Genomic DNA, 27,695 nt, shown 5'->3' on the forward strand with positions numbered 1-27,695 from the left:
TTGTACAACCGCTAAATATATAAATATATAATGTTATGGTAATTATCAGAAACACATAGGCATAACGAGGGTTATTACAAAGTGATGAAAAAGATACTGTACAGTGGCTAGCCCACAAAACATGTAACCATGTCTCTTTATTTGAGTGCCCCGTCATAGGAGTCCATTTTCTCTCACTTCAGGACGCCTGAGTTGTCCATTTTCTCTTAATCTTAGAGTGCACCAGGGACTTTGTTATTTCTTAGTAGTGACACAGAATTTGAAATTGCAACCCCAATTGCAACTGGGACAATCCCAGAACCAGAAATTTGATATAGACAGTTCAGATTTCGTCCGATTTATCTGAAATACGGTTTAAAGGGGTTTGAATTAACGAGGGTCGACTGTATGTTCAATAATTGTTAAAATGATTAAAAAATTTAATATAAAACTTTTAAAATTATTGAATAGTACAACCTTCTTGATATTTACTAAAATGGTAAGGAATTTAAGCCCTAAAACCGATTACTGTATTGGCGGACTAATACTACAGCTGGTGGGCAGCCAAATGCAGGCGAAAACATGTTGGGAGAAATTTGTGAGGAATTCGTTAACCGAGGGTTTGCTCGTTAACCGAAGTGAAGAATCTTATGGAAGGTAATTCGTTAACCGAGATTTCGTTAACATAAGGCATTCATTTCGTTATACCTGGCCACAGAAAAGCATTATCCTTACAAGTACAGTACAGGGTATTTAAAAAAAAAAAATCAAAACTCAACCAAGGCAAGGTCATAGTCCTTGGTCAACCTCTGGTCACCATGAGTAGTGTGACGTCATTGAATGGGGCGGAGCTAAAGTTTATGATGTTACAGCAGTGTGTCCTTACTGTATGTATTCCTTGGGCTGGAGCACTTCAGTGATTCCCCAAAAAGCAAATTCCAGTGTACATACAGTATATCTCGATTTATGGCTTTATGGCTAGTTCATATGGTGGCAGCTACTGTGACTACGAATACGACATACCAGTCTACATACCAAGGCGTCAGTGTTTTGTGAAATAAGAAAAACAAAAAACAGTGACGTATTACATATCCGAGTGTATTGCTATATCCCGTAGTGAGACGATTGTAGTTGAGTGTTCCTCATTCTGTCTCCCATAGTGGTGTACAGACTTATTCCAATTACCGATACTGAGTTATTGTTGTCTTATTACCATACGGCTAGTTAGTGATACCCCTGTTTAGCGACAAGTGGGGGCGGTCAGGAAAGCGTCTTGTCAGCATAAGTTTTATGGCCAGTTCAAGTACAGTACAAGAAAGTGAGGTTACCAGCCCCACACTGATCTAAAGTTCTCACTAAGCAATATACATACCCCCCATGGGTTCCAGAAGTTGTAGCAGCCATTGGTATGCATAATATCCACGTACTTGGCATCTGAGGAATCTATACGTTCTTTTGCTGGCACCTGATGATACTCTAGTCCAGCTGGGTCCAAACCTGCAAGATCAAAATAGAAAAAAATCCATTACTGCAAATATAAAAGAATATTTCATCCTAGCTAATTTTTCTAAAGGGAATGAACTAGAAAACAAGGCAACACAATGAAATAAACATGAGACCAAACACCCACACAAAAAATTGAAAAGAATAATTTAGTTTAAGAAGTCAAGACTAATCCTCCCTTGAAGCAACAATAGCCTGTGTATGGAAGCCATGCAGTAATGGACAGTTTAGTAAAATAAAAAGCAAGTACAATACAGTATTCATGTTCCAGAAACAACTATGTATGTCTCCTGTCTTCTTGAATGACCTTACTGGTCTTTCAAGCTTCAACCACTATTCATTCCTGGCAGACTTGTACACTAACCCATAGGAAAATGAATGGTTTCTGAGCTGCCTAGTTCTGGGGTCTACCATAAAATAGTATTTAAGGATAAATACTGTTTCTCAATTGTGGTAGGCCAACATGAAGCAGGAAGAGATGACATTAATATTTAATACCAATGTGGCACTCTACCCACAAACTGAAAATAACTCTACTTTTAGTAATTTTTATAAATGACAAGGATGACCTTACAAACTTCCCAATTTTAAAACTTCATCCCAGTAGTTTCTTCATCCCAAGATCACATGAACACAAGAACTGATGATCAGATACTTCATTGAAGAATAGAACTTATGCAGATATCCCACTTAGCTAATTGCAATGCATCTCCTTAATCTATGTGAGAATGAGTAACAACTCTGAGGCTTTGTTGATTTGGTGGTGGTTCACTTGAGATTTTGGTTCGAATTGTTTGCAGAGTTCAGGTGAGAGGTGTGTGGGCATTGGTGGCAGGAGTCACGCAGCATCTGCGAGTGAGGCAGCCAGGATCGCCCTTGCTAGTGGTGTGCGGAGGGTGTGTGTTCCGCTGTATTTTGCTGAGCAATATTGACTAATAGGTATGTATGTCTCCAGAGTGATATTGGAATTTTGGTCATAGTATATTAATTTACATTCAAAGATCATAATGAATGATGTTAGATATTAAGTAGGGTTGACTGTTTTTACTGTTAATGAGCATGCAGGAGCAGAGGTGTGGCCTGACAGAGAGCCATTTCATATGTGGTGTACACACAGGGTCTTCCCAAGATAATTATTCAAATCTGCCATTATTAGTGACATAGATAACAGACATGGCATGAAGCTGGATTTGGCTTTGAAAGTTTCTGAAGTCTTTGGGTTTAGGCTTTGAAAGTTTCTAAAGGCTTCAGCTTTGGCTTCAAAGCCAGAGACATGGCAATGGCTTTGAAGTCACAGGTCTGGTTTCAGATTTTCTTCTTTACACAGACACACTGACCATATTGTGACATCACAGCTGAGATGATCTCTGGCTTTTCTGTTCACACAATAACCTGACCTGGTAAGAAAGCCCAGATGCAAACTACAGCCTCAGTGATGTCACATTTGATCCCTCTGATTCAATTAGTCTATTCTCACATTGACCTGACCTGAACCTTGGATAAGTACCACCTCTACCGACCTGCCTCCTCAGGCCCAGGTGTTTTTGGCTGACCGACAAAACCTTAGAAAACCTCGAGATGATATTGTTGCAATTGGTGGTGTTATTCGTGACTGGCCTTGTGGTGACCCTGCAACTGAAATGGAATTTTACTGCCTTTATTAACAATGAGGTGATGTCACATATTGTGGATGAGACAGTAGTACCTTTTCACCCCAATCTCGTGTACATCGTTGGGTAGACTACAGTTGATGAATTATACACAATTTTTGCACTCATAATGTTGAAGCCTCTCAACAAGAAACACATAGTCCAGGATTACTGGTGTATTGACCCTCTAATAACTGCTCTTGTGTTTGGAAAATTTATGACAAGGGACAGATTTCTCTTACCACTGCACTTCCTCCATTTCACAGACAATAATAACCCAGTGGAAGGATACCGGCTGTGAAAAGTAAGGACGTGTTAGCCATGATTGTGAGAAAGTTTTTCATTTTTTTTATCCCTTCAGGAAAACCGTGATTGGTGAAAGCCTGGTACTTTTCAAGGGTAGACTCACATTTAAACAATATATACCAACGAAGAGGCATCGTTTTGGAATAAATATCTTTGTACTATGTGACTGCGAGACAATGATTATCCTGGACATGACTGTGTACACAGCTAGTGATGTGGACATACCAAAGAATGATCCCTTGGGATTATCTGCTGCAATTGTAAGAAGCTGATGGCTCCATATATGGGAAAGGGTCATGAAATGTACAAGAGATAGGTCATACACTACTCCTGCTTTGTGTCGCTTCATGCACGCACATGCCACTGGAACTTGTGGAACCATACAAAAGAAAAGAAAGAATATGCCAAAGTTTGTTGAGAGAGCCGATTGAGGCCACTGTGAATTGCAAGTCTGGGAAAGTCATTGCAATAAATTGGCCAGACAAGTGACAGGTCATGATGATCAGTACTTTGCACAAAGGTGAAATGAAAGACAGTGGGAAGATGGACTTTAGACCTCAGAGAAAATAATGAAACCTGACACTGTGATAGACTGTAATGAGTGTATGCAGAATAAGTCTAATAACCCTGGATATAAAAGTTGAGAATTATCACCACTGCAGAATAAGTAAAAAAAACTCTGGATATAAAAGTTGAACGCACATAAAATTTGTCACTTTGCAGGAAGATCAAGTAAAAACCCTCAGATCATTCACAAAACTTACTGTGTAAAATTCCACAAAGCCTTGAGCCTTTGAAATCCACTTAATTAAATCCCTTAAAATAAAGGAGACTTGCATAGTAACATCGTCTCAATACAGCTAGACCCCGACTTACGACTGCTTCGACTTACGACCGTCGGGACTTACAACCGCCGCAGTTGTGACCATTTTTTTTTCCAAATGACACACGCATTTTCTATACCGAAACGTTTCCAGTTAATGTAGTCTCCATGTATAATTAGAAAATTATGGGGGCCCCATGTGCATTCAGCTGACTACATTAAAGGTAAGTGCTCAGTCACACTGTATCCATTCCTCATTATTTATTACTTTCACTGTACTGTATTCATTCCTCATTATTTATTACTTTTACTGAACTTTATTTCATTGTAGATTTTTTATTATTTTTTTTTATGTCGGACTTACAACCATTCGGACTTACGACCTGGATTTGGGTCCCTAACCCCGTCGTAAGTCGGGGTCTAGCTGTAGTAGGTGTCACGTGTAAGTCCAGTATCAGGACCTAAAGTGACCAGGCTACAACACCAAGACTGGTAGATACCATGGACAGATAATTATATCATTTCTATATTCATTTAGGGTAATTCACAGACTTAAATCAGTAGAGTACAGAGCCAGTACCTCACAGGGAGAAGATAATCGAGGCGTTGCAGATATTAGTGATGACCTCGACATGGATGCAAAAGTCCATTTTTTATTAATATCAATTCCCTTGAATCTGTAGAAGTAAATTGGCAATGTCCCAAGTTGCAAGATCGCCATCAGTATCAGGTAAATTACACTCATTTCAAAGGGTCTATGTTGGGCAAGCACGTGTAATATCAGTGTTCGACCTGCGGATACCAGCAATGCCCTGGGGAGGCAGCTGGGCCTTCTCTTTCCCCCAAAAATTTTGGTTTATTCTCACAATAAGGTAGATACATTTCCACACTATAAGGTACAAATCCTATGAAAGTTTACTCATATTAGGTTGAATTACAGTCAACCCTCACTTTACGCGTTCCCACATTGCGCGTTTCCACGGTACCCTGCTGAAACCGGAATGCTCACTTTCCGCGGTGCGTGTACCCCTTTACGCGGAGAGCGACGCGAGCAGGGTGCGCACAAGGTCGCCCAGTCATCAAAACATTACCGAGTTCTTCACCCGCCACCCACCACAGCCGGCCCAAGTCAGTGATAGTGATAATGATAGTAAGGATATGGACTTATATGGACTTTGAGGGTTTGACAAAGAGGCCCTGCAAGCCTCTGTGGTGGATAGTGATACAATTGATACAAGTGATACAGGTGAGGGCCAATAATCTGCCCTCTGCCTCGGAACCAACCCCCCATCCCCGTGTGCCCAACCATCTTTTCTACTAATGTAAGTGTTAAAAAACCTAATATTATTGATATTTCTCTTAATTAGTAATTGTGTGTGCATACCATCATAAAATTAAGAAGTTATTTTTACTACAACGTAGGTATTGTGTCTGAAAAAGTGGAGTTTGGGGGTCGGCCCGGTCTCTATTTCAATTAATCCCATATGTTATGTTGTTCACTTTACGCGGGCCGCCGTAGGTTGAATTAACCGCGTAAAGTGAGGGTTCTCTGTATTGTCACTTTTTTTGCAAACAAATTTGAAGCTTGTTTTCTCGAAACATGATTTTGGCATGAGTGTCACTAATAGCCACAATGCCTCATATAGACCAATGTAAATTATAACAAAGCTAACTGTACACTTTCATCATAAACAAGAAAAGTTTACTGCTCAGCACACACTAATATTTGGTCCCAATACAGATGGATATATGGAAAAATTTCCTAACTTTTACGTCCCAGAAAGTTAACAGTAACTGGGTAATATAAAAAGTTGCTGGAATTGACAAGTGTGAACAGACAAGCAGTGGCATTGACTGATGTAAATATACGCGTAAAAGGAAACATATCTGAACACATTTCAGCAAGAAAAACAAATGAGAAAATAGTCTTTCCTTAAGAGAAAACCACAAAGATCCAATGACCTTTCTTCATAGAATAATAAGATTCATATACTTGGTAAGGTCTTTTTGGAGAACTGTTCCTAAAATAACTATTATTTGTAGTCTAGCCACAGTTAACACAGCATAATGGTCAATTTGGTTTTACATCATATCAAACAATTTAATTAAACTAAAAACAACTGCAGACAGAAATTGTGTGATCCCTTCCATATTAGTGACTTAAAAGTTATTAAATAATCAAGGCATAAAGAATTAATTTGTACTTTCTTCAAAATAAGAAAGCTTTACATATGTTAAAAATCATTTTCATGGGAATATAGTAGAAAAATTGGGAAGTGTGTTCCACCAACTATTTTGGATATATGCTTAACCACTCACTGTCTCACCATAGCCAACCACCATCCAGGAGAAGTGTCATTACACCACAGCACTCTTACTATGCTAGGACTGTGCATCATATGTTACAGCTTTCTATGCTGTGTTTATGCCGTCTGTGAAATACATACAGTAATTCCTGTACCTTGCACAAAGGTGCACCATCAAATACCTCACACAAGACACATATCATCCAAGTTAATAAAATAACTCCTATATAATATAATAATAATGGGTTATGTCACAAGAAACCCATAGAACTGCAATGAAAAGTTCAAATTCCAATAACGGAGTATCATTTCCAGCCAGAGGTGGGCCTACAGACAGCACAAATCAGTTTTTGTGATTGTTTTATACATAAGGATGATCACTGACAAGATAAATGTGAATGGTGGTCACAGGGCGAGGTAAAAAATCAGGCAGATGTGCCATAGTGGAAGCAAGAGGTGAGACCAGGTAATATTGCCTAAACTTACACCCTGGTGGTAGTGGGAAAGGAGAATGCTGGAATAGAATGATAACAGTGCCAGTGGTTGTTGGTGCCAATGGTCGGTGGTGTACATGCATGGTGGTGAAGAAGGCTGGTTGTGCAAATAGCTGGTGGTGTAATAATTGGACATTCAAATCATTAATAAAGTAAACTTTGAGGTCAAAGCTGTCATTAAATTTTGAGTGAAAGTACTGTCAAAGTATTCTAATAAACTGTGAAATATTAGAATGTTGGGACACTACTGCCAAGTCACTTACACAGAAGTGTAATACTGTAGTGAAGTTGTGGAGGAAGGTCTTGTAGGAATAAATTGAAGAGGGTGTTTTATGAGGAGGGATCTGACACTAATGGGCACAGTATAGTACTAGTTTGTGTGAAATAACAGGGATAAACTACACGGCTTGTTAAGAAAGAAAAACCCCATACACATGTTTCCACTTACTTGTGGCCATGTAAGTAAGAGAACAAAAAAGAACACATACCTGTGATACGGCCAATTTCTCCTTTAAAGGGTTTTCCTGCTAATCCAGATACATGGGCACCCAAAGAATGCCCTATGAAATGTACATATTTCAGGTTTAATGCCTTCTGAGTTACTAAATTCTCAAGAAGAAGGGTTGTGTCTTGTGCCACATATGGAACATCCTTCACAGCAGTGTAGTAAGTCAGTAAAATCCATTCACTTCCAGCTGGCCAGTCCACTGATATTACATTACAATCTGACATGTTCAACAACTCTGTAGAATAAAAAATAAAAAAGTTACAGCCATTTATTTACTGGAAAATATCTTGGAACTTTGTTGGGATATAGTTCAGCAAATAGTACACAAAATTTATAAGGATCTGAAAGAAAGTATATTGTTTTTATACAACTGCTCTAACAACTTACAGGACTTTTTTAATTCTCTCTCTTGGGCCAATATTGCCCAGAATTATTGTGTGTAAAGAAATCCTATTTTAATAACATCCTACAGTAATAACTCAATTAGCCGGAATCCCTCAAACCCTAAACTCTCCAATAGCAGGACCTGAAATTGTTCCCAAAGCCAGAATTTTCTGAAAAATTCCTGCTTTGGGAAAAAAATTTTGAAGGGCACATTTTTCAGACAATTCCGAAAAAAAATTTCCGATACCCGGAAAAGTCCGGGGATGGGGGATATTTTTCCAGGTTCAAAAGATGATGTAATGGGCAATTTCTGGAACTTCCGAGAACATTTTTCCATTACCCAGAAAATTTCGGTGATGAGGGATTTTTTCCGGCTTTGAGAGAGTCGTCTCGTTACCCGGAAGTGCTCTGCACCAATTGTTCCGGCTAACGGAGATGTCACTGTATTTCATTAAAGTACTTACTACTATTTCCCTAGATAAAGGGAAAAGACAATTGCTATAACCTGTCATTATGTTCAGTATCAGGGTAAAATATCTGTCCATATTACTCACTGTCTTTCAATTGGAGAATCCATGCCTCATTTCCCCAGCCAAGAAACCCATGGATAATAATAAATGTCTGGCGTGCACTGAAGTTGCTGTTTATAATGGTGATGAGCTTAGTGGGGTCCAGAATTTCGTAAGAACTGTTGCCTGCATTTTTTCTGTAAAAAATAGACAATCCACTTCAAACAGAAACACTAATTCTCAAACTTTCAACAGTAGAATGATATAAAAAATATAATGAGCATATCTGCTAAGTGACAACACACAGTCATAATGTGACACTGCCAGTGCATTCATAGTTGGCAGACTAACCTTACCAATATTAGTTCAATTTGTAAAATGTTCAATCATGAATAAAATTCACTTATTTCCCTGTAAAGCAGTGGACTTGCCCCTTCTGCCACCATCAATATCAAACAAAGATTACAGGAAAAGCCAAAGAGAAATAGATGATTCAGGAAGTTGTGCTATTTTAGTGGGGTATGCTATAACGAATCAAATTGGTTCTAGAACCTCGTTCGTTATAGCATTCGTTCATTATAGGATTAATCCGTTCCAGGCCCCCAAATACTTAATGAAAAATTTCTGTGGAAATTGAAAAAAATACAGTACTTTATCTTACCTTAGTGTTGTTAGCATGCAGGACAGGAGGCAGAGGAGGAAGGGGGAGGAGAGAATTATGGAGAAGAGGTGGAAGGAGAGGAGTCATTCTTCCTAGCCCTCTTTGGTGACTGTCTTACAGGCACTTTGTCTGTTTATTTATAATTTCTTTCTTAGTTTCAACGGTTATTAGCTTTCTCACTCGCTTTTGACGATTCATTGTTACAATTGTACACTTGTATAACAAAATAGTTATAAAAAAAACACGAACTTCCACATCAAAAGACGAAATTTCAACAAGTTCGGTGGTGCAATATGGCGCCTGACGCTCTTGCTGTGAGCCGCGGTACAACAATATTCATGCGCCAGACGAAATAGTCCCGTATTCATCTGCGTTCGTTGTAGGAGTTGCGTTCGTTATAGCATTCTCAATTTTATAGGTAAAACTGTTCGTTATAGTAATGTTCGTAGTAGAATCCGTTCGTTATAGCATACCCCACTGTATTATAAGACACAAGGCTTTCAGTATCCAGATAATCAGTTTTATCTCATAAACTCTCCAACTCTGTTCACTTGAGATTTAGTAAAAGCACACTGAAGCTTATATCCTTACAAGTACTGTAGTGTATTTTGTCACAGGTCATGTAGTGTGGCAAACTACAAGGAACATTTCAAATTACTTTTTGCTTTGTTATCATTGTACTTTAACACTGGTCAGATTTTGTCTTAAAAGAATATACAATTTAATCCACAATAATAAATAAAAAAAAACAAAGAACTTACTTTAACCTACACTTACTTTTCTTTTACTCTTACAAATCTTTTCTGTTACCTATCCATAATCTTCAGATTAATTTCCCTTTCTCATAGCTAAACTTACCGTGTCCACAAGAAGAAGTGTTTCACCATACGCAAACTTCCTTTCACAGAAATACTTTCCAGAGAAACCTCACTATTGTCAACATCTTTGTGGCTTCTATGATCAATGTTGCTCCAATCCTCTGTAAAGACAAGATGTACTAAATATCTGATAATTAATAAAAATGAATCAAGGATTTATCCCGGAAATCCCATTTTACAGCAGAGTCGAGACTCGGAAAATCGCATATTTTACCCATCACCTCGATAGGTTGCAACCCAGGATAACCCTCTGGCAGTAAGTAAACAATTAATTCGACTGTCACCATAAACTTCGCCCTAAGAGAGGGGTCTGGGAGATGAAACCTAATGCTGAAAGTTGAGAGCTATGTGGGTCTTGGTGCTGCAGAAGCTTGTGCATGCAGACCCTCCCTTGTCTGTCATCAGCTACAATGGATTTCCAAGTGACAAACCTCAGTCCAGCTGAACCCCATGACAAAATTAATATCAAGTAGGGAGGTTCTGAGATAATTTTCTCAACATGGCTACATAATGGGATTTGCAAGTTCAATCCCTAATGCTTGTCATCAGTCCAAGAAGACTTGTGTTCTCAAATCAGCTAAAAGTATCTCCACATCTGGCATCTTGCAATGCCTTACTTTCAGTCACATATGTAAGACACAATACTGTATATTGTTGTAAGCAGAGGTTTACTGTAACCACAGCTTGAAGTAGGCTATACACTGCCGTGATAACATACTGTACTAAAGAACATACTGTATTATCCTGTACTATATATCATAGAATCACAATACTGTACTGTACCTCAATAACATGACCAGCTGCAGTAGTAAGCCCAGGAAAACCTTTACCACTTGAAAGTTTCCTATTTATTACAGCATTTTCTTTTTCAAGTTTCTAATATCATTGGAATAACAAAATAGCAAAGGATTCAAAACATAATAAAACTTGAAAAAATATAAAATAATTATTATTTTTCAAGTACGATACTTCTGGAAAATGGAATCCACACACATTACCTTCAGTTGTGGCTCCTGGTGCTTCTGAAGATGCAGTTGTTATCTCAGAAAAGAGAAGTAAGTGGTGGTTGTTCTCTGCCATGGATAAGCCCCACATCACCAGGGATAAAACCACAACTACAGCAAAATGTGTCATGATAAGCAGATGAGGCAGACATAAGAGGCTTAGTTATGATGATTTCATCTTATTGTCTAATCACTTGTTCAAGCTCAGCCTTCACACTGTTGGTGCAAGATTTATCAATCAGTTAGTAAATCATAAATCATACATCGATGCAGGATAAAGAAAACTAAAATAATTATAATTGGAAATTAAATTTTATGGTTGAGAGAAAGAGTTAAGTGACATGTGAGATTCCCCCCCCCCAGAACAAATCTGGCAGTGCATACATTATCAAGAGGCCTGCATACATTATAAGGCAAGGACACTATTCTACATACATCAGAGAAGATGCTGCCTATACAACCAAATAATAAATTGTCTTTAAACAATAGCAATAATTTAACTATCCTCCGTATTCTCTGAAAATGATACATGCCCAATGGTCACTAGAGATAAATCCTTTGTTATTCAACATTATTTCAAGCCAGCAGTCATCAACTTGGATCACTGAAGTTTGACTCACATTTATTTTTTCTCATATTTGACAACTCATGAGACTTCCAAATTCAACCACTTGTTTTATGGTCTATGAGTCATTAATAACAATGGTGCAGCCGAGACCACGAACAAGACCATTCACAATTTTAGCATTTAAAGATCACCAGAAGATTAACCCACCCAGTTAATTTGGGGGTGACAAAACTTCAGGCTGGTTACGGTAAGCTGAAAGGCAAAACTTCAGGTGATCACTTGAGGGGCATAACTTGAGGTGATCCATAAAGGCTAAAATTGTGAATGGTTTTGATTATATCACTGATTCATAAAGTACTGTATCGTGTGAGACTCTGAACACCTTAGGAAGGGATGGAGGTACAGTAGTTCAATATCACAAACAAAAACAAGACACTAAAAGGATAGTGAATACTGTATCACAAATAAAGATAAAGATAATAGTACAAACTTCCCAGCACCACACAGCTCAATGAAAATTCACTGCTCACAAGGTAAAGCTAATAGTACTGATATGACAAGGTAATGAATCACACATGCTACAATGGCAGAAGACTAATGAAATCAATATTATAAGTGTCTGATAAGTATTAATCCCCAACCTAACCTAACCTCTTGAGAGATGTTTATTACTAAATAAGGGTCTCTAAATTTTTACTAAATGCGTAAAGACCAGTAAACTTTTAATTTTTACTTTTATCCTCTTCACCATTGATCGGCTCGTTAGCCGCTTGGGCGATCGGTCACGTCTCTGTTACGCATTCTTGGCAAGTACTGGGCATGCACTGGCTCCTGAATGTATCTGAACCTGCTCCAGTGCTTGTCAAGTCTGGTCTTGAAAGAGCTCACACTCGGTGCCGTCACAACTCTCTCTGGCAGGTTGTTCCAAGAGTTCACAACTCTCACTCCGAAAAAGTTACCCCTCACAGTTTTCCGGACTTGTGGCTTCTTCAACCATGAGCTGTAAAGCAATAAAATAAATAACATACTGTACTGCATTCTCATTTGGCATCATGTGGCCAATAAAAAAGAAAAAAGCTGTTTGCAATGTTATTATATAGGGGGTCCCAGGGTTACGAACGAGTTCCGATCCTAAGGACGTTCTTAAGTCGGAAATGTACGTACAGTCTGCGCGGAAAGTGAGATCGTGTGCTGAAAAATATGCATATTTATGATTATGTCATATAAATAAAGTCAAATAACACTTACCACTTCAATTAATACTTTGTAGCGTTTCCTCTGCGCTTCAGACAGTCTTTTAGCCTTCGAGGAACACTGTCAGCAAGGTTTTGCAAGAGGTCAGGTGGCAAGTTAGCCCAGGTATCCTTGATGGCTGCCTCTAGCTTCTGGATTGATGATGTGTCGGTGTCGCGCAGACGACGCTTAACAATGGACCACAAATTTTCTATTGGGTGAAGATCTGGGCTACTGCCAGGCCAGTCAATAAAGAAAGGTACCTCAGTCTTTGAGTCACTGTATGACACTTTTAGCAGTGTGGCACGGAGCACCGTCCTGCATGAAAAGGCTTGCCTCAGCTTTATCAAATGATTCACGTAAGAAATCACTGAGCAGTTCAAGATAGTTGTACTGATTCATAATCTGGTTCTTAGGGAGGATTACTAGTTCACCAACACAATACGTAAAGCAACCCCAAACCATAAGCGAGCCAGGGTGCTGAACAGTCTTTACAGTGTACTGTGGGAGGTGTGCGTCTGAGTGGGACGGACAGTACACCCTCCCTCCACTAGTACCAGTCACAGAGAACGTAGCCTCGTCGGACCACAATACACTTCTCCATGTCTCTAAATCCCACACTTCATATTTCTTGCAAAATTTCACTCTATCTTCCTTCTGTCTCTTCGTCAACAGAGGTTTACGATGGGCACGAAAGCTCTTAAATCCCAGGTTATCGTGGAGGGCTTGTTGAACACACCGTAACGAGACGTGACCCAGAAGACGGGGATTATTCTCTTTCACTTCACGTGCTGTGAGTGAGGGATTGGACCGAACTTGTCGAGAAATAACCTTAAGTGTCCGTGGAGACAATAATTTAGGCCTACCAGACTTAGGTAATGGAGCTGGTAACACGTCCTCTCCAAGCTCACGGAAACGCTTGACAAGATTTTGAACAACACGCAACCACACACCAGTCTGAGTCGAAATTTCTCTCAGTACATGGTTCGCTTTGTACAATGCAATCACTGCTGCAATGTCGTCTCTTGTAGTAACCCTCCTGGACATCTCTGATGGACATTATGTCGGGCTAATGCACCGTGAACAGACAAAAAATGGCCACACGGCGAGTGAACCCGAGCAATAAATCTTCCCCTCACAGTTGCCAGAGGCGCACTGACTACAAGCCATGACGCGTACTCAGTTGCCAAATGTCACCACTTGCCAGCAAACCAAGCGCTTTGACATCTCGCATCCCGAGACAGCCTTCACTACATATGATCTTATTTTCGCGATAACTTAGTTCGTCGGCCCTATCGCGATTTAATATTCCACGCAGACTGTAAGTAAGAACACATAACCAATGTGTACTATATCATAGCCAAAGTCCTTTTATATATATATATTGAGTCACTTAATTTAAGAGAAAAGAAGAAACTGAATGACAAAATACAGTAAAGGAAAGTAAAAATTAAAGTTTAACACTTACTTTAAAACCTTGGGCTGGCTGACCTTCCACCCATATCACTAATGATCTTTCTACTTCAATTAACAATCCACTTCTTTGTTTTGTTGTCACAATTGAGTGTATTGGTGTAGACTGTAGATCCTTTTACATGTTGAAGAATTTTCTGTTTATCATTCAAAATTATTCTGATCATTGACCAACTGAAGCTCAATGCTTTACATATGACTGAGGGCGTTTTGCCTTTTTCAGAAAGTTTAATTACATAAACTTTCACTTCCATTGTAATTGTTTTCCTTTTCTTGGATGCACTGCTATCACTTGCATCAGGTATTCATTTGGGAGCCCTGATGAGGGAAAAAATAGTTAATAAGCACAAAAAAAAAAAAGGTTTGCACTTGATCACATATGTTACTGAGGTGAAGGTAAGGTATACCTGCGCTCCTTTAAGGCACATGGCTTGGTACGCATTACTCCCTGCCCACCGCTCCGCCTCACAAACTAGTTCTTGTATGTTAATATTACGAACCAGCTGTATGTATGTCGGATTCTGAAAATAATAGACCTTATAGGACCTCGTTCGTATCGGCGGGTGTTCGTAACTCGGGGCCTCCTGTATACACATTAAAATACTCTCTAGTGATTCAACAACCTGAATAATGATAATATAAAATGCCCAATACAGTAGGTTGATAAATCATCAACCACATCATCATAAATGTGATTTTGTCTTCCTCATGACCCAGAATCCCTATTTTTTTTTCAAGCAGCTTATACCTCATCCTATGGAAACAAATAACTAAGAATCCTTTACTTGATTATCAGTTTTCTTGAGGTATAAAAAAAGTTGTATTCAAATATATCATTAGTCAAAACTAGCTGGTTCAGAAATGCAAGAACAGCTTAGTATAATCGCTATTTTTATTCTAAATAGCAGTTGTCAGGTTACTCAATAAACCGTCTATTCAAGATATGAACCAATCAAACTTAACTTAACCTCAACAATATTAAAATACAGTACCTGTTTAGTGTAAAGATTACTTTTATGCCTAACTAACTACATTTTGTTTACTTCTTATAATGGGTTGTTATGATTATGACCTTTATTTTTTGGGTTATGTTTATTTATGGGGATGTGATCCCTTTAACAATAACAACAGCAATAAATCCTTCCAAAGTGGATGGGGCTTTAAAGATGAGGAAATACTGTATGTGGGTTAATATACACACAAAAAATACCACACAAACCTTTGGAAATCTGACCTTACCTAACCCAGGAAAATCCTATTCATATATATATATATATACATATATATATGTATATGTATATATATATATGTATATGTATATATATATATATATATATATATATATATATATATATATATATATATATATATATATATATATATATATATATATATATATATATATATATATATATATATATATATATATATATAAATTACCTATGGAGGAAAACATAATTATCTTCTTGTTTTCAGTGTTTAAGTCTCAAGGGTCCATAACGTGATTGAGTACTTCTAGGTGAAAATTTTGTGCAGGAGTAAATCTCCCAAGTGATTAGAACTGTCCTCTGATTGGCCAAAGTACATCATGTGAAGTTCATGTGAAAGAGATTTGAATATAATAGTCAGTGAAAATGTGTTTAGCGAACTAACAATCCTTCAATATTGTTGTATCTTGCTCACATCCACTAAACATAAAACACGATTTGCAGCGTGCAAAATTTAAGTTCACAGAAACGGTGATTAAAATAAGTTAGAATATAGGTTAGATAAGATTTTCAAGGGTTGTTTGTGTGTGTGTTTTAACCCATTTCCCTTCAATTTCTAAACCCTGACCATTATGAAAGAGTTCATTTTCATTTCTAGTGTTAAGGGGGTCACATCTCCATAAATAAGCATTAGTCCCCAAAATAAAAGCCATATTCATTCAAATCAGCACAAAATACATATGAAAAAATATTTAAGTACCACAATAGAAAACCTAGTTGGGTTATTAAACGGGTAGTATTTTAATTTCAGTCATTCGGGGAATCTTAGGAATTTCACTATTGGAATCAGTAGTTTAGACAATTCTATGAAACATTTCTTCTTGATGTTTCCATCGCAAACGATTTACATATCCCGAGGGGGGGGGGGGCTGAGCCCCCTTGATATCATATTATTTCTTCCGGCTTGGTGACCTTTACATGGGTCCGACTAATTACCCAAATGTATCCGCAATGAAGTCAAATGATGGTCCTACATGAATAAATCGGGCTGTGAATCACTTCTCGATAATTATTTGGTGTCATAAAGTCACAAAAAATTGGAAAACTTACTTTAATCTGAGTTAATAGATCGAGTGCATGTACCTAACCTAACCTAACACAACACAACTCAGATTAAATTAAGTTTACCAATTTTTTGTGACTTTATGACGCCAAATAATTATCGAGAAGTGATTCACAGCCCGATTTATTCATGTAGGACCATAATTTGACTTCATTGCGGCTACATTTGGGTAATTAGTCTTTACATTGATTCTGACACCTTGAATTTCTCTCTCGTCTGGGCTTCGTGGAATACAGTCATATTTAAGTAATCTTCACGAACGTCAATATTCCATTATATAATTGAAACTCTTACCAAAATACTCCCAAATCCACACGAGCTGAATATATGGGAATGTAAATGACGTACATTACATACCCTGTATAAGAGGTTTGTGTGCAAGACCTTCTATACGTCACTCGCCAGTCAGCTGGTGATGGTCAACAAACATGGTAGAGACAATGAGCCTAAAGCAGTTAGGAAACTTTTTTATTTATTTTTTATCCTCTTTGCCACTGATCCGCTCGGGCGATTGGTCACGTCTCTGTTACTGTTGGCAAGTACTGGCCATGTACTGGGAACAAATATAGGGAAATGGGTTTTTTGGGGGAATTTTGAATATTTTCGGGAATAATTAGGGAATTTGAGTGTGTTTGGTTTATATAATACATCTTTCCTAAACACATGAAGAGAGAAAGTATTGTGGGGCTACTACATGGAAAGAAAGGATTGGCATCGTAAGAAAATAAGGAGTCTGCAATAGGCCGGTTGGCCTGTGCATGGCAGCTCCTATCATCCATGAATCTATCTAGCCTCCTTTTGAAACTTTCCAGAGTTCCAGCACTTACTACAAAGTTGCTGAGCTTGTTCCACTCGTCCATCACTTGGGATACCTGCTGATCAACTGAATTTGTACGATCATCCAAAACTGCTGAAGCTTGTGCGAAATGTCAAGAGCAATGCTTCCGATTCAGAAGCTCATCAAATCATTGTTGATATACTCAAGTCATAACTCATAAAATATCATAAACTCTAAATAAAGTGTTGGAATCAAAATTACCTTTTTTTTTTAAATTAAGTAGTTAATTTGGTATACATTTATGTTTTGATGGATTCTATACCTTAGATTAAGTACCGGTAAATACTCGAAATGTTAGTGGAGTGTTTACTCTTGTCAGAAAAACCAAAACAATAATTTTATTTTGTTTCTGCCACAAATATATTAACCAAATATTAAATAATAATGATAAAACAATAAACCACAAAAATAGTAAAACCTACAGTAAAACTTTCATTTTAAACCGATATATATATATATATATATATATATATATATATATATATATATATATATATATATATATATATATATATATATATATATATATATATATATTGATAAATCACACGGGAAAAGGGAAACAACGGAGCACCTTAGCTTTCGTCTTTATCCAGAGGCAACTGGATTACATGGACAGAGAGAGGCTTAAATAACAGGGTGACCTTATTAAACATGAGGTCAGGTCATAATGATGTCATCCACTAATCCCCACACCAACACACACGTAGAGGAGCTTAAGAGAAGAGGGGCGACGTGACTACTCAGGTCAGGTCAAAAATTGCAGCTCAGAATCAGACAACATAAGTACAATATCAGAACAGCATCTGAAAGCAGTGCCCTGTTCGTTCTGTTAGGAATAATAATCATCCCATTGCTTGGGAAAAAAGCTTAGAAGTATTCAAATCATTTTGTCACAGAAAGACTTCTGGTTGAAGCTAGTTTGATTAAGGAATTAAAATCAATAAACCTTAGTGATGGTCAGTTCAAAACTGATCATATGTTACATAATATTTGTCAGTGGCCAAAAGTTATAAATGCTTTGAAAACCTTGGATCTAGATGTAGGATAGTTATTGTGTGTGTGTGGAAATGGATTTGGGGAATTTTGATCCAATCTAGGGAATTCTTCTTCTGAACTTGTGGGAACACTGATCTTGCCCCGACTTCACCAGACTCTCATCAGAGACGCCGACACTACGCCGCCCCGACATACAAGTTCGTCTTGTGATCTTCCTCCTGATAAACCAATCGCCTCCTTCCATGCCTGCTACACGAGCCCGCTTACACACCCTGGTTGTAGCTGCTTCCCCACACTCACCTCGGCAGGCACTTGTTCATATTCCTAACCAATATCACTTAAAGTGCCATGGCAGCAACCCCCTCCACTCTGTACCGACACGGTGTTATGACACTCAGCCATGAGCTAACACAAATATAGTGAGAAATATAAGCAGGTGGCAGCTCTGACGGGTGAGCCTGGTTTGGTAGACTAGTCACACGTGTCTTATATTTATCATACACCGCGCACACGAAAATCTCACACCCTAATGTACACCCATAATAAAAGAGAGACATCCTTATCTTTGATGTAACATTACTGGGTGACGGATTTGGGTATATACGAGCATTAAAATCACCGTAAAGTTCTCTTGGCGACTTTGAGGGCAGGATGGAGTTCATGCCCACCTAATGGTAATATTCCCGCATGCCTCTTAACTTGATTTTTCGTCCAGTACAAATAAGGAAATCTCTCTGTGATTAGATTGAGTTGATTTAGATAATGTTTTCGAGTAACCTACAGTAGTTTGGGTGAAAGTCAATGCCCTTAAAATATACTCGTATGTTAAATGATCAACTAATATCTTATTAAAATAGTGGTCATAAATTCAGTGACGCGCCATGTTAGTTTACGTTTATCTAACGAGGTATTGATGAAAAAGATACTCTGAGGAACAGGTGATAAATAATGAATGATATGTTAAAACTCCGTAAACAAAGAAACGACAATGATAGATGAAACTAAACTCATCAATCCTTCCAAATTGCTTAAGCTCAAATGTAAACAAAATCTAATTATGTTCTCACACACAGTTGTGTACGCACAGTTTGAATATACTGTACAGTAATGCTTGTTTCCATAACTACCGAAACCTATATTGTCTTAGCTGACATTGCTCACTTCCAGGTATCCTACATAGTGTTACGACCGTGTCGTATTTTTTATTTTATTTTATTTTATATAACATGCTTCCATGTTGTTCCATACCTTTACCCTGTGCTGTTAAGGTTTTAACTGTTATTATTTGTTCAAGCCCATCTTATTTCATCATTTAGTATTGTAACAAGCATTCTTTGTTCTCTAACGACCATCTGCATCGTTAAACGACCCACCGGAGGGTCGCACTTGTCATTCAGTTCACATTGTTTTGATTGACACTTGTCACCTGTTACTTATACTTAAATTTATTCCTGTGTTGTCCCTGTCGCCACCAATGTGGTATATCTATGTGAGTACCTATTCTTGTCTCTTATGTGTCCATCAGTGCTTGCTTAGTTACATTTAAGTAATTCAGTGTTGTTTCACGTTAGTTAATTTCAGTGTTAGTTTTTATATGTTTATGCAGTGTTAACGTAATCCAATGCTTTATTTTATTCTTTTGATGTTTCGATGTTTAGTATCATTTGTGTCTTAAAAGTTTTGATATTGAATCAATTTGTTGTGACAGCCTACGAGGCTCTTTGTTTTGTTAATATTTAATTTAATTAAATTTTTAAAGGTTTACTTTATTTATTTTTAATCCCTTTTAATTTACTTCACTTACTTTTTGTTTGGTTACGCCTAGAACCTTGGATATTAAAGTAAATTAAGAGACGGCGTAACAATAGTCTAGTGGCAGATATTGTCCTCTGATCTCTCTCATATCCTCCCGAGATGTTGTCGAGAACATAACACACTGATATACTTATCCTTCGATGCACAAGGCGGCAGCTTGGACACTTAACAACCTTCACCTCCCTAAGTTTAAAGTTCATAAAACACTTTACTAGACGACACTAGATTGCCCCTTACACTTCGGCTATCTTTATTTTGCTTTGATACTTCAGGCTGCTCTCTCCGGGGTCTAACGACCTCGCACTGTAATACTAATGGGTTTAATAGAATGGATTATAACAATCAGCTAAACGACCGACTTGGCTCAATTAGGATCCAATATTATCTAAACGACAAAACCTGTTTCAGGACAATTCACTGGCCTAGAAATTCCTTTATAATTCCTGTGAAGAATTCTAGAAGATAATGTCATATTAGCCCACGCTTATATAATGTTAACTTTGAGTCTTCACCAGTATTGTACAGCTGCATTAAAAGTAAACACTGCCGCATGTCTCAAGGGCGTAGACAAGTTGATGATCTGAACATCTGTGGATATTCTTATAGAATGATATAGTCCGTTCTTCTCGCTTTATATACTTGTGTTGATTCTGTGCCCCTTGGTCTATCTTTCACATCAGCACTAGAGTTTTACACACACACACTATTACAGTCCTTATCCTTGATTACTGTCCGCTCTAGAATTATTGCGTACAGTACTGGTAATGTAAAGTGTTAAAAAATACCAGTTAAGTATACAGGACTATACAGTATGTATTACGGAGATGTCTCCTAATTTTAGCTTTGGGTTTATTTATGAACATAGGTTCCTATGTTGTGAAAGATCTCCATTTATCCTACGAAAAAAAACTGCCTGCTGCCATCATCCCCCAGAGGCCGCACCTAGTCGAGAAGTTAAAGTAAACGTCACGTCAGTGTTGTGTTGGCCGTGGGAGAGTAAGGTTATACGCGGGAGAAAACTCCAGCTTCATGTATGTGTCTTCTCAATAATAACTTTATATATCTCCAGGGGACTTTCTCCCAACACCTGGGCTAAAAAAAAATGGCAGGAACAGGTAAGTGACAAATCACTTGTTGCTTGTTGAAGTTCAATATTGATGGATTTATAAATGTGTGTCAGTGTTTTAGTTTCTACGTAGTGATGCAAGTTGTGACGGGAATATATATTTTAATGCTAGATGTTAGGTACTCTGTAGTGGACCTTCCTAGACTCGCTATTAAAGAGTGACCATCACACGGAACTGTAGTTAGCGGTCTACCTCCAACATTTCTCACAATGCCATGGTTTTATGATCATTATCACACAATATTATCTGAACTATATAACCATGAGGGCTTCAAAGGAGTTCACGAGTTACGAAAAAAAAGGGGGTAAATGGAATCATGGTTTTCCAATACGGTCTAAGGCTTAGACTCTAAGCTCTAAGCCAATGGTAACGTTAAACCCCACCAGTGAAGCCTTGAGCTTCTGTTAAACACCACATGTAACACACGTGTGCTATAGCCCTATATATATATATATATATATATATATATATATATATATATATATATATATATATATATATATATATATATATATGTGTGTGTGTGTACACACTTACGTACCTATAGGTTGTTTCATAAGAACATAAGAAAATAAGGATTCTCCAATAGGCCGGTTGGCCTGTGCATGGCAGCTCCTGTCGAGAGTTACTACCACTCTCTATCATCCATGAATCTATCTAGCCTCCTTTTGAAACGTTCCAGAGTTCCCGCACTTACTACAAAGTTGCTAAGCTTGTTCCACTCATCCACCACCCTATTTGTGAACCAGTTTCTTCCTATCTCCCTCCTAAACCTAAACTTATCCAACTTGAATCCGTTGCTCCGAGTCCTATCCTGCTCGGATATTATAAGAACTATCTATATCCCCTTTATTGATTCCTTTCACCCACTTAAGAACATAAGAATGGAGGAAACTGCAGCGGGCCTATTGGCCCATACTGGGCAGTCCCGTTTACACCCAAACCCTATTGCTCATATAAGCATCCAACCTATGTTTGAAGCTATTCAGCGTATTCGAGTTAATGATGATATTTGGTAACTTGTTCCATTCATCCACTACTCTGTTTCCAAACCAGTGTTTACCGATTTCACGCCTAAATCTAAATTTATCTAATTTAAAACCATTGTTACGAGTTCGCTCCTGGTTGGATAGTTTGAGTACCTTTGTAATGTCCCCTTTGTTTAGCCCTGCCTTCCACTTATACACCTCTATCAGGTCGCCCCTCGCTCTACGTCTCTCAAGGGAGTGCAAATTAAGATGCTTTAGCCTGTCTCTATACTCAAGGTTCCTAATGCCCGGGATTAGTCTTGTCATTCTCCTCTGAATTCTTTCCAAGGATTCTATATACATTCTGTAATACGGTGACCAGAACTGAACTGCGTAGTCCAAGTGAGGTCTCACAAGAGCAAGATACAGTTTTAGGATGACCTCGCTAGTCTTGTAACTAACACTCCTTTGTATGAACCCAAGTACTTTATTAGCCTTGTTACGAGCAAAAACACATTGTTTACTTGGTTTAAGGTTCCTACTTATCATTACTCCTAAATCTCCCTCGCAGTCGGATTTCTCTATGGCATCGTTGTTCATCTGGTATCTGGTTCCCTGTTTACATCTCCTATACTGAGTACTTTACATTTGTCGACGTTGAATTTCATCTGCCATTTTTCAGACCATTCGAAAAATTTGTTTAGATCTTCCTGTAGTTTTGCCGAGTCCTCGTCAGATTTAATAACACGTCCTATTTTAGTGTCATCAGCAAATTTACTTATGTTGCTGTCTATGCCGATATCTATGTCGTTTATGTATATGATAAATAATAATGGTCCAAGTACTGAGCCTTGGGGATCTCCCCGCACTCTTCGTCTTTCTAGGGAATGCAAGTTAAGTTTCTTTAACCTATCCTGATATGGAAGGTTTCTAAGTCCCGGAATCATTTTTGTCATTCTTCGCTGCACCGACTCTAGTGAATTTATATCCATTCTATAATAGGGGCACCAGAACTGAACCGCATAATCGAGGTGCGGCCTGACTAGCGCAAGATATAGTTGCATTAAGACCTCTGCACTCTTGTTACTTACACTTCTAGATATAAAACCCAATACTCTGTTTGCCTTATTTCGAACATTAACGCACTGTTTTCTAGGCCGTAGGTCCGGGCTTACAAGTACCCCTAGGTCTCTTTCACAAGTCGACTTCTCTAGGTTGATGTTGTTAAGGCTGTATACATTATAAGTATTTGTTCTTCCAATATTAAGTACGCTGCACTTGCTGGTGTTGAATTTCATTTGCCATTTTTCAGACCACCCCTGCAGTTTATTTAGATCCTCCTGTAATGCATTTGCATCCTGCCCTGAATTAATTTGCCGCCCTATTTTGGTGTCATCCGCAAACTTGCTTATGTCACTGCTGATCCCAGTATCTAGATCGTTTATGTAAATTATGAACAAGAGTGGGCCTAGTACTGACCCTTGGGGAACCCCACTGGTTGCACGGCCACACTCAGATTTAACACCATCTACGCTGACCCTCTGCGTTCTATCTTTTACTTTTATCCTCTTCGCCACTGATCGGCTTGTTAGCCGCTTGGGCGATCGGTCACGACTCTTTTCCTTTATATTCTTCACCAAAAGGTCGGCTCGCTAGCCGCCCGGGCGATCGGTCACGTCTCTGTCACGCACTGTTGGCAAATACTGGGCATGCACCGGCTCCTGAATGTACCTGAACCCGCTCCAGTGTTGGTCAAGTCTTCTCTTGAAAGAGCTCACACTCGGTGCCGTCACAACACTTTCTGGTAGATTGTTCCAAGAGTTTACAACCCTCACTCCGAAAAAGTTTGCCCTCACGGTTTTCCGGACTTGCGGCTTCTTCAATCTTGAGCTGTGACCCCTTGTGGGGCGAGCGTCCGCCAGCTCCAAGTAAGGACACTCAACTGAGTAGTGCCCCCTGAGATGCTTATAAACCTCAACTAGGTCCCCCCTTGCCCGTCTGTAGTATAAGCTAGGCAAGTTCAGGCGCTCCAATCTCGCAATTTAAAACCTCGATACCATGAGCCTTAATTTTTCTCAGAAGCCTCTGATGCGGTACTCTGTCAAATGCTTTGCTAAAGTCTTGTTAATACTAGGTCTAATATATTGTCACCTCTAGTAGGTTCTGTAATTAGTTGTTTCAAAAAATTGTCCTGTACTGCGTCTAGGAAGTCTTCAGATTCATAGTCACCTACAATGTTGTCCCTGTCAATATTTCTGAAGTTGAAATCCCCCATAATGCATAGGTTGTTATATTTTGCTGCCCTACTCATTTCCTGCCATTTGGGCTGAGCTGCTTCTTTGCCAAGACTTGGGGGCCTGTAAATCACTCCCATAATTAGTTTTTCTCTTCCTTCCGTGATTTCTACCCACACAGACTCGGTTCCTATTTCACCTTTTATTGAATTATTAATACAACATTTTAATGTATCCTTGACGAAGAGTGCGACCCCTCCCCCCTTCCTACCTTCCCTGTCTTTGTGAAAAAGGCTGTACCCTTCAAAGAAAAAGGTTGTACCCTTCATTGTAGTTCCTCGTGCACCAAGATTAACATTGACATTATTCTGGTGGGTGTTTCTCATAAGTAAGAAAAATGCCGTTACTTTAGGAAAAATCAACGTGTTTACAGACTGTCTCACTCATCTTCTGTTAAATGTCAAGAAACATCAACATTTTACTTAAAAAATTTACAGTATGATGGATTTATTTCATAAATGGGAAAAAGACTGTATTTGGAAACTGAAAATATCGTAAGGTGGACGCGATGATAAACTTTCACTGTCCGTGCTAATACAATATTAACATTACTTTTGCAGGGGCGGATCCAAGGGGATCCGGACCCCCCTCCCCCCTTTTTCATCAGAAAATTCCAATATTTTTTTCTTTAATGGAGGCGTTTTTGTATACTAAAAGGTAATTACTATTGACCTCAGAATATTTCTCAATATCAAGTGTACATGGCTTCAAAATGGCCTCAAAATGCCCATAATATTGGTCAGATTTCAATAAAAATTCTGGCGGGCTTACAGCCCTGGATGGGCTCGCTTTGCTCACCATGTTCCCCCACCCACAACTTTTGGGAACCCCCCCTTCCCCCTCGGAGATTCCTGGATCTGCCCCTGTTTTGGGTTAGGTAGGATATAAATTTCGTTGGGTTGACCCGCAGAAAAATACTTAAATTGTAATGCGGTCAATGACTGAGGAAAGGTTGCCCAAGTCTGAATTATGCATGATATACCTCATCTAATCTAACCTAACCCCGAGTCAGGTCAGGAAGAGACCTGACATACCTCAAGGACAGGTAAGGGAGGGACTCAATAGCGCTTGAGCTATTTTACCGCCCGACCTGGCTCAATAGACCCTTTCTAAAAAATAAGTGGAGGTTGTTAAGCCGGCTATTTTCCGCAGTTACTGGGCGCCACTATCAGGGGGAGGCTGGCGGGCACTTGACTGGTCCAGCCACCCCGTCGCGCGGCCCAGACCAAAACACACCCAGATTTCTTTTAACTTTAATGCAATTCTGTGGTATTTTTTTATTGCAGGAAGGCTATTTAGACTTTTTTATGTACGTATTTGTTCGTATATGAATGTGCTTATTCATTTGTATGTACGTGTGATAGTGAGTTTTAAGGTTGTGCGTGTGGGTAATGTGTGCTTCCTTATTTTATTTTAAGTGTCTGTGTGTTTACGTTAAGTGTGTTGCTCGGTATTTGAGCAGCAATTAGAGGATCACATGAACATTAGCCACCCCAGTTTGTTTACTTTAAATGGTTAATCTTCGGGTGAATTAAGCTGGGGTGTCTAATTTTCATGTGAAATAAACAGGGGATGCGTCTAATCTCAAGGTGAAATAAACTGAGGTGTGTCTAATCTTCAGGTGAATTAAGCTGGGTTATATCTAATCTTTATGTAACTCCAGATAAAGTCTGTATTCACCTCAAACTCACTCTAAACAAAACCTTTTTATACCTGTATATTCATGTAACAGAAGGGTTGGTGTAAAATTTTGGAGAGGTGCAACAGGGCACCACTCCACAGGGGCTTAACCTAAGTGGAGAGCCAGGTTACTGCTGATGGGTGGGCCAGGGGACAGTAGTTAGGTTCCTGTGGAGTTTGGCGGGGTAGAGTGTGGAGTGTCGTATGGAACTAGGAAGGGCGATGGGTCGTGTGGTGGAGGGAGGGGCATCATGGAGTTACTTAAAAAGGAAGTTCATGTATGGTGTGTGCGTTTTACACTAAATGAGAATATAGTAAATGCGAAATAGTGACAGCTTAGATGCACAATACCGCACTTATAAATGAATACCTGATGAATGTTAGATTAATATTAGAGTAATTAAATAAAGATAAAACACGGGGGTTTGACCATGTTGAGGTACTTGACCTTTAAGACGAATATATAACTCACCCTAACCTTGCTATGACATAAGGTTGTGTAACAATAACGAAAGACATCTTAAATGAACAGTAAATTACACCATTTCTGCATTCACGTCCATAGAATTATAACAATCTAAACAAAAAGTCAGTTGTGTTTTAAGGTTTATCGTAAGAAAAATAGGTAAAACGCACACCTCCAGAATGACCCCAATGTTGATGACGTCACACTCGAGAGGTTGAACTAAAGGGGAAAGGAGGCACAGGGGGGGGGGGAGGAAACGTAGAGGTTCTTACATAAATTATGTTTTACCTTCAATCTGTGAGCAAGCAACGGCGTATATGTTAGCTTTATGCCGCCCCCCTAGGTTGCCAGCTACATACAACAACGGACAATCTAACTAGCCAGTGGCATAATAAAAATAACTAAAGAAATTGTTTTGTTTTTTTGTTTTCTTTTGATAATTTAAAGTTGGGGGCCCTGTTTGGACGTCCACTCTGAACACTCGTAAATCAGGCACTGCCCCGGATCATTGAAGTTGTCGTGGGTGGGAACTTGGAAGGTTGTGATGGGTAGGGAGGTTGTGGTGGACGGGGAAGTTGTGATGGGTGGGAACAGGGAACGTTGTGATGGGTAGGGAGGTTATGGTATGTATTGGTGGTGGTGGTGGTTGGATGGGGTGAGGCACGTGAGAGGATGATAGCCGTGAGTCTGGCGGGATGAGTGAGGTGGATCACGCCCGTCTTTATGTTCCACCAGACCAGACAGCTGCGACCACCACCCGACAGCCCCATCCCTCTGCCTCCCTCCAAACACTTCCCTTATGCTGCCATTTTGCTTTCTTCGTGTGTACCTCCAGGTATTGATATTGAAACAGTTTATTTGTCCAGAAGAACATAGATATCGAGTCGATAAAAATCATA

The 27,695-nt window shown here is 38.8% G+C and overlaps 2 protein-coding genes across 9 annotated transcripts in view; one reads left to right on the forward strand and one right to left on the reverse strand.

The window, feature by feature from the left end:
* The window catches only part of LOC121880487 (pancreatic lipase-related protein 2-like), a 40,958-nt gene extending 16,687 nt beyond the window's left edge, over window positions 1-24,271 (reverse strand). The window contains exons 1-8 of one of the 8 annotated variants that reach the window (XM_042387707.1): window positions 16,967-17,118; window positions 14,686-14,799; window positions 14,274-14,596; window positions 10,999-11,220; window positions 9,981-10,101; window positions 8,507-8,658; window positions 7,549-7,803; window positions 1,352-1,476 (exon numbers count right to left, since the gene is read on the reverse strand). In XM_042387707.1, the coding sequence (XP_042243641.1) occupies window positions 1,352-1,476; window positions 7,549-7,803; window positions 8,507-8,658; window positions 9,981-10,101; window positions 10,999-11,134 (789 nt within the window). In that variant the 5' untranslated portion in view covers window positions 11,135-11,220; window positions 14,274-14,596; window positions 14,686-14,799; window positions 16,967-17,118. Of the gene's footprint in view, window positions 1-1,351; window positions 1,477-7,548; window positions 7,804-8,506; window positions 8,659-9,980; window positions 10,102-10,998; window positions 11,221-12,305; window positions 12,366-14,273; window positions 14,597-14,685; window positions 14,800-16,903; window positions 17,119-18,746; window positions 18,853-24,087; window positions 24,106-24,212 lie in introns of those variants that run through there. The other 7 variants (XM_042387699.1, XM_042387703.1, XM_042387706.1 and 4 more) reach the window with 7 other exon arrangements.
* The window catches only part of LOC121880489 (CD151 antigen-like), a 30,808-nt gene continuing 24,331 nt past the window's right edge, over window positions 21,219-27,695 (forward strand). Inside the window, exon 1 of the mRNA XM_042387713.1 lies at window positions 21,219-21,376. Within this exon, the coding sequence (XP_042243647.1) occupies window positions 21,364-21,376 (13 nt within the window). The 5' untranslated portion in view covers window positions 21,219-21,363. The remainder of the gene's footprint in view (window positions 21,377-27,695) is intronic.

This window comes from Homarus americanus, unplaced genomic scaffold (genome assembly GCF_018991925.1).
Source record: "Homarus americanus isolate GMGI-L3 unplaced genomic scaffold, GMGI_Hamer_2.0 scaffold15794, whole genome shotgun sequence".
NCBI lineage: Eukaryota > Metazoa > Arthropoda > Malacostraca > Decapoda > Nephropidae > Homarus > Homarus americanus.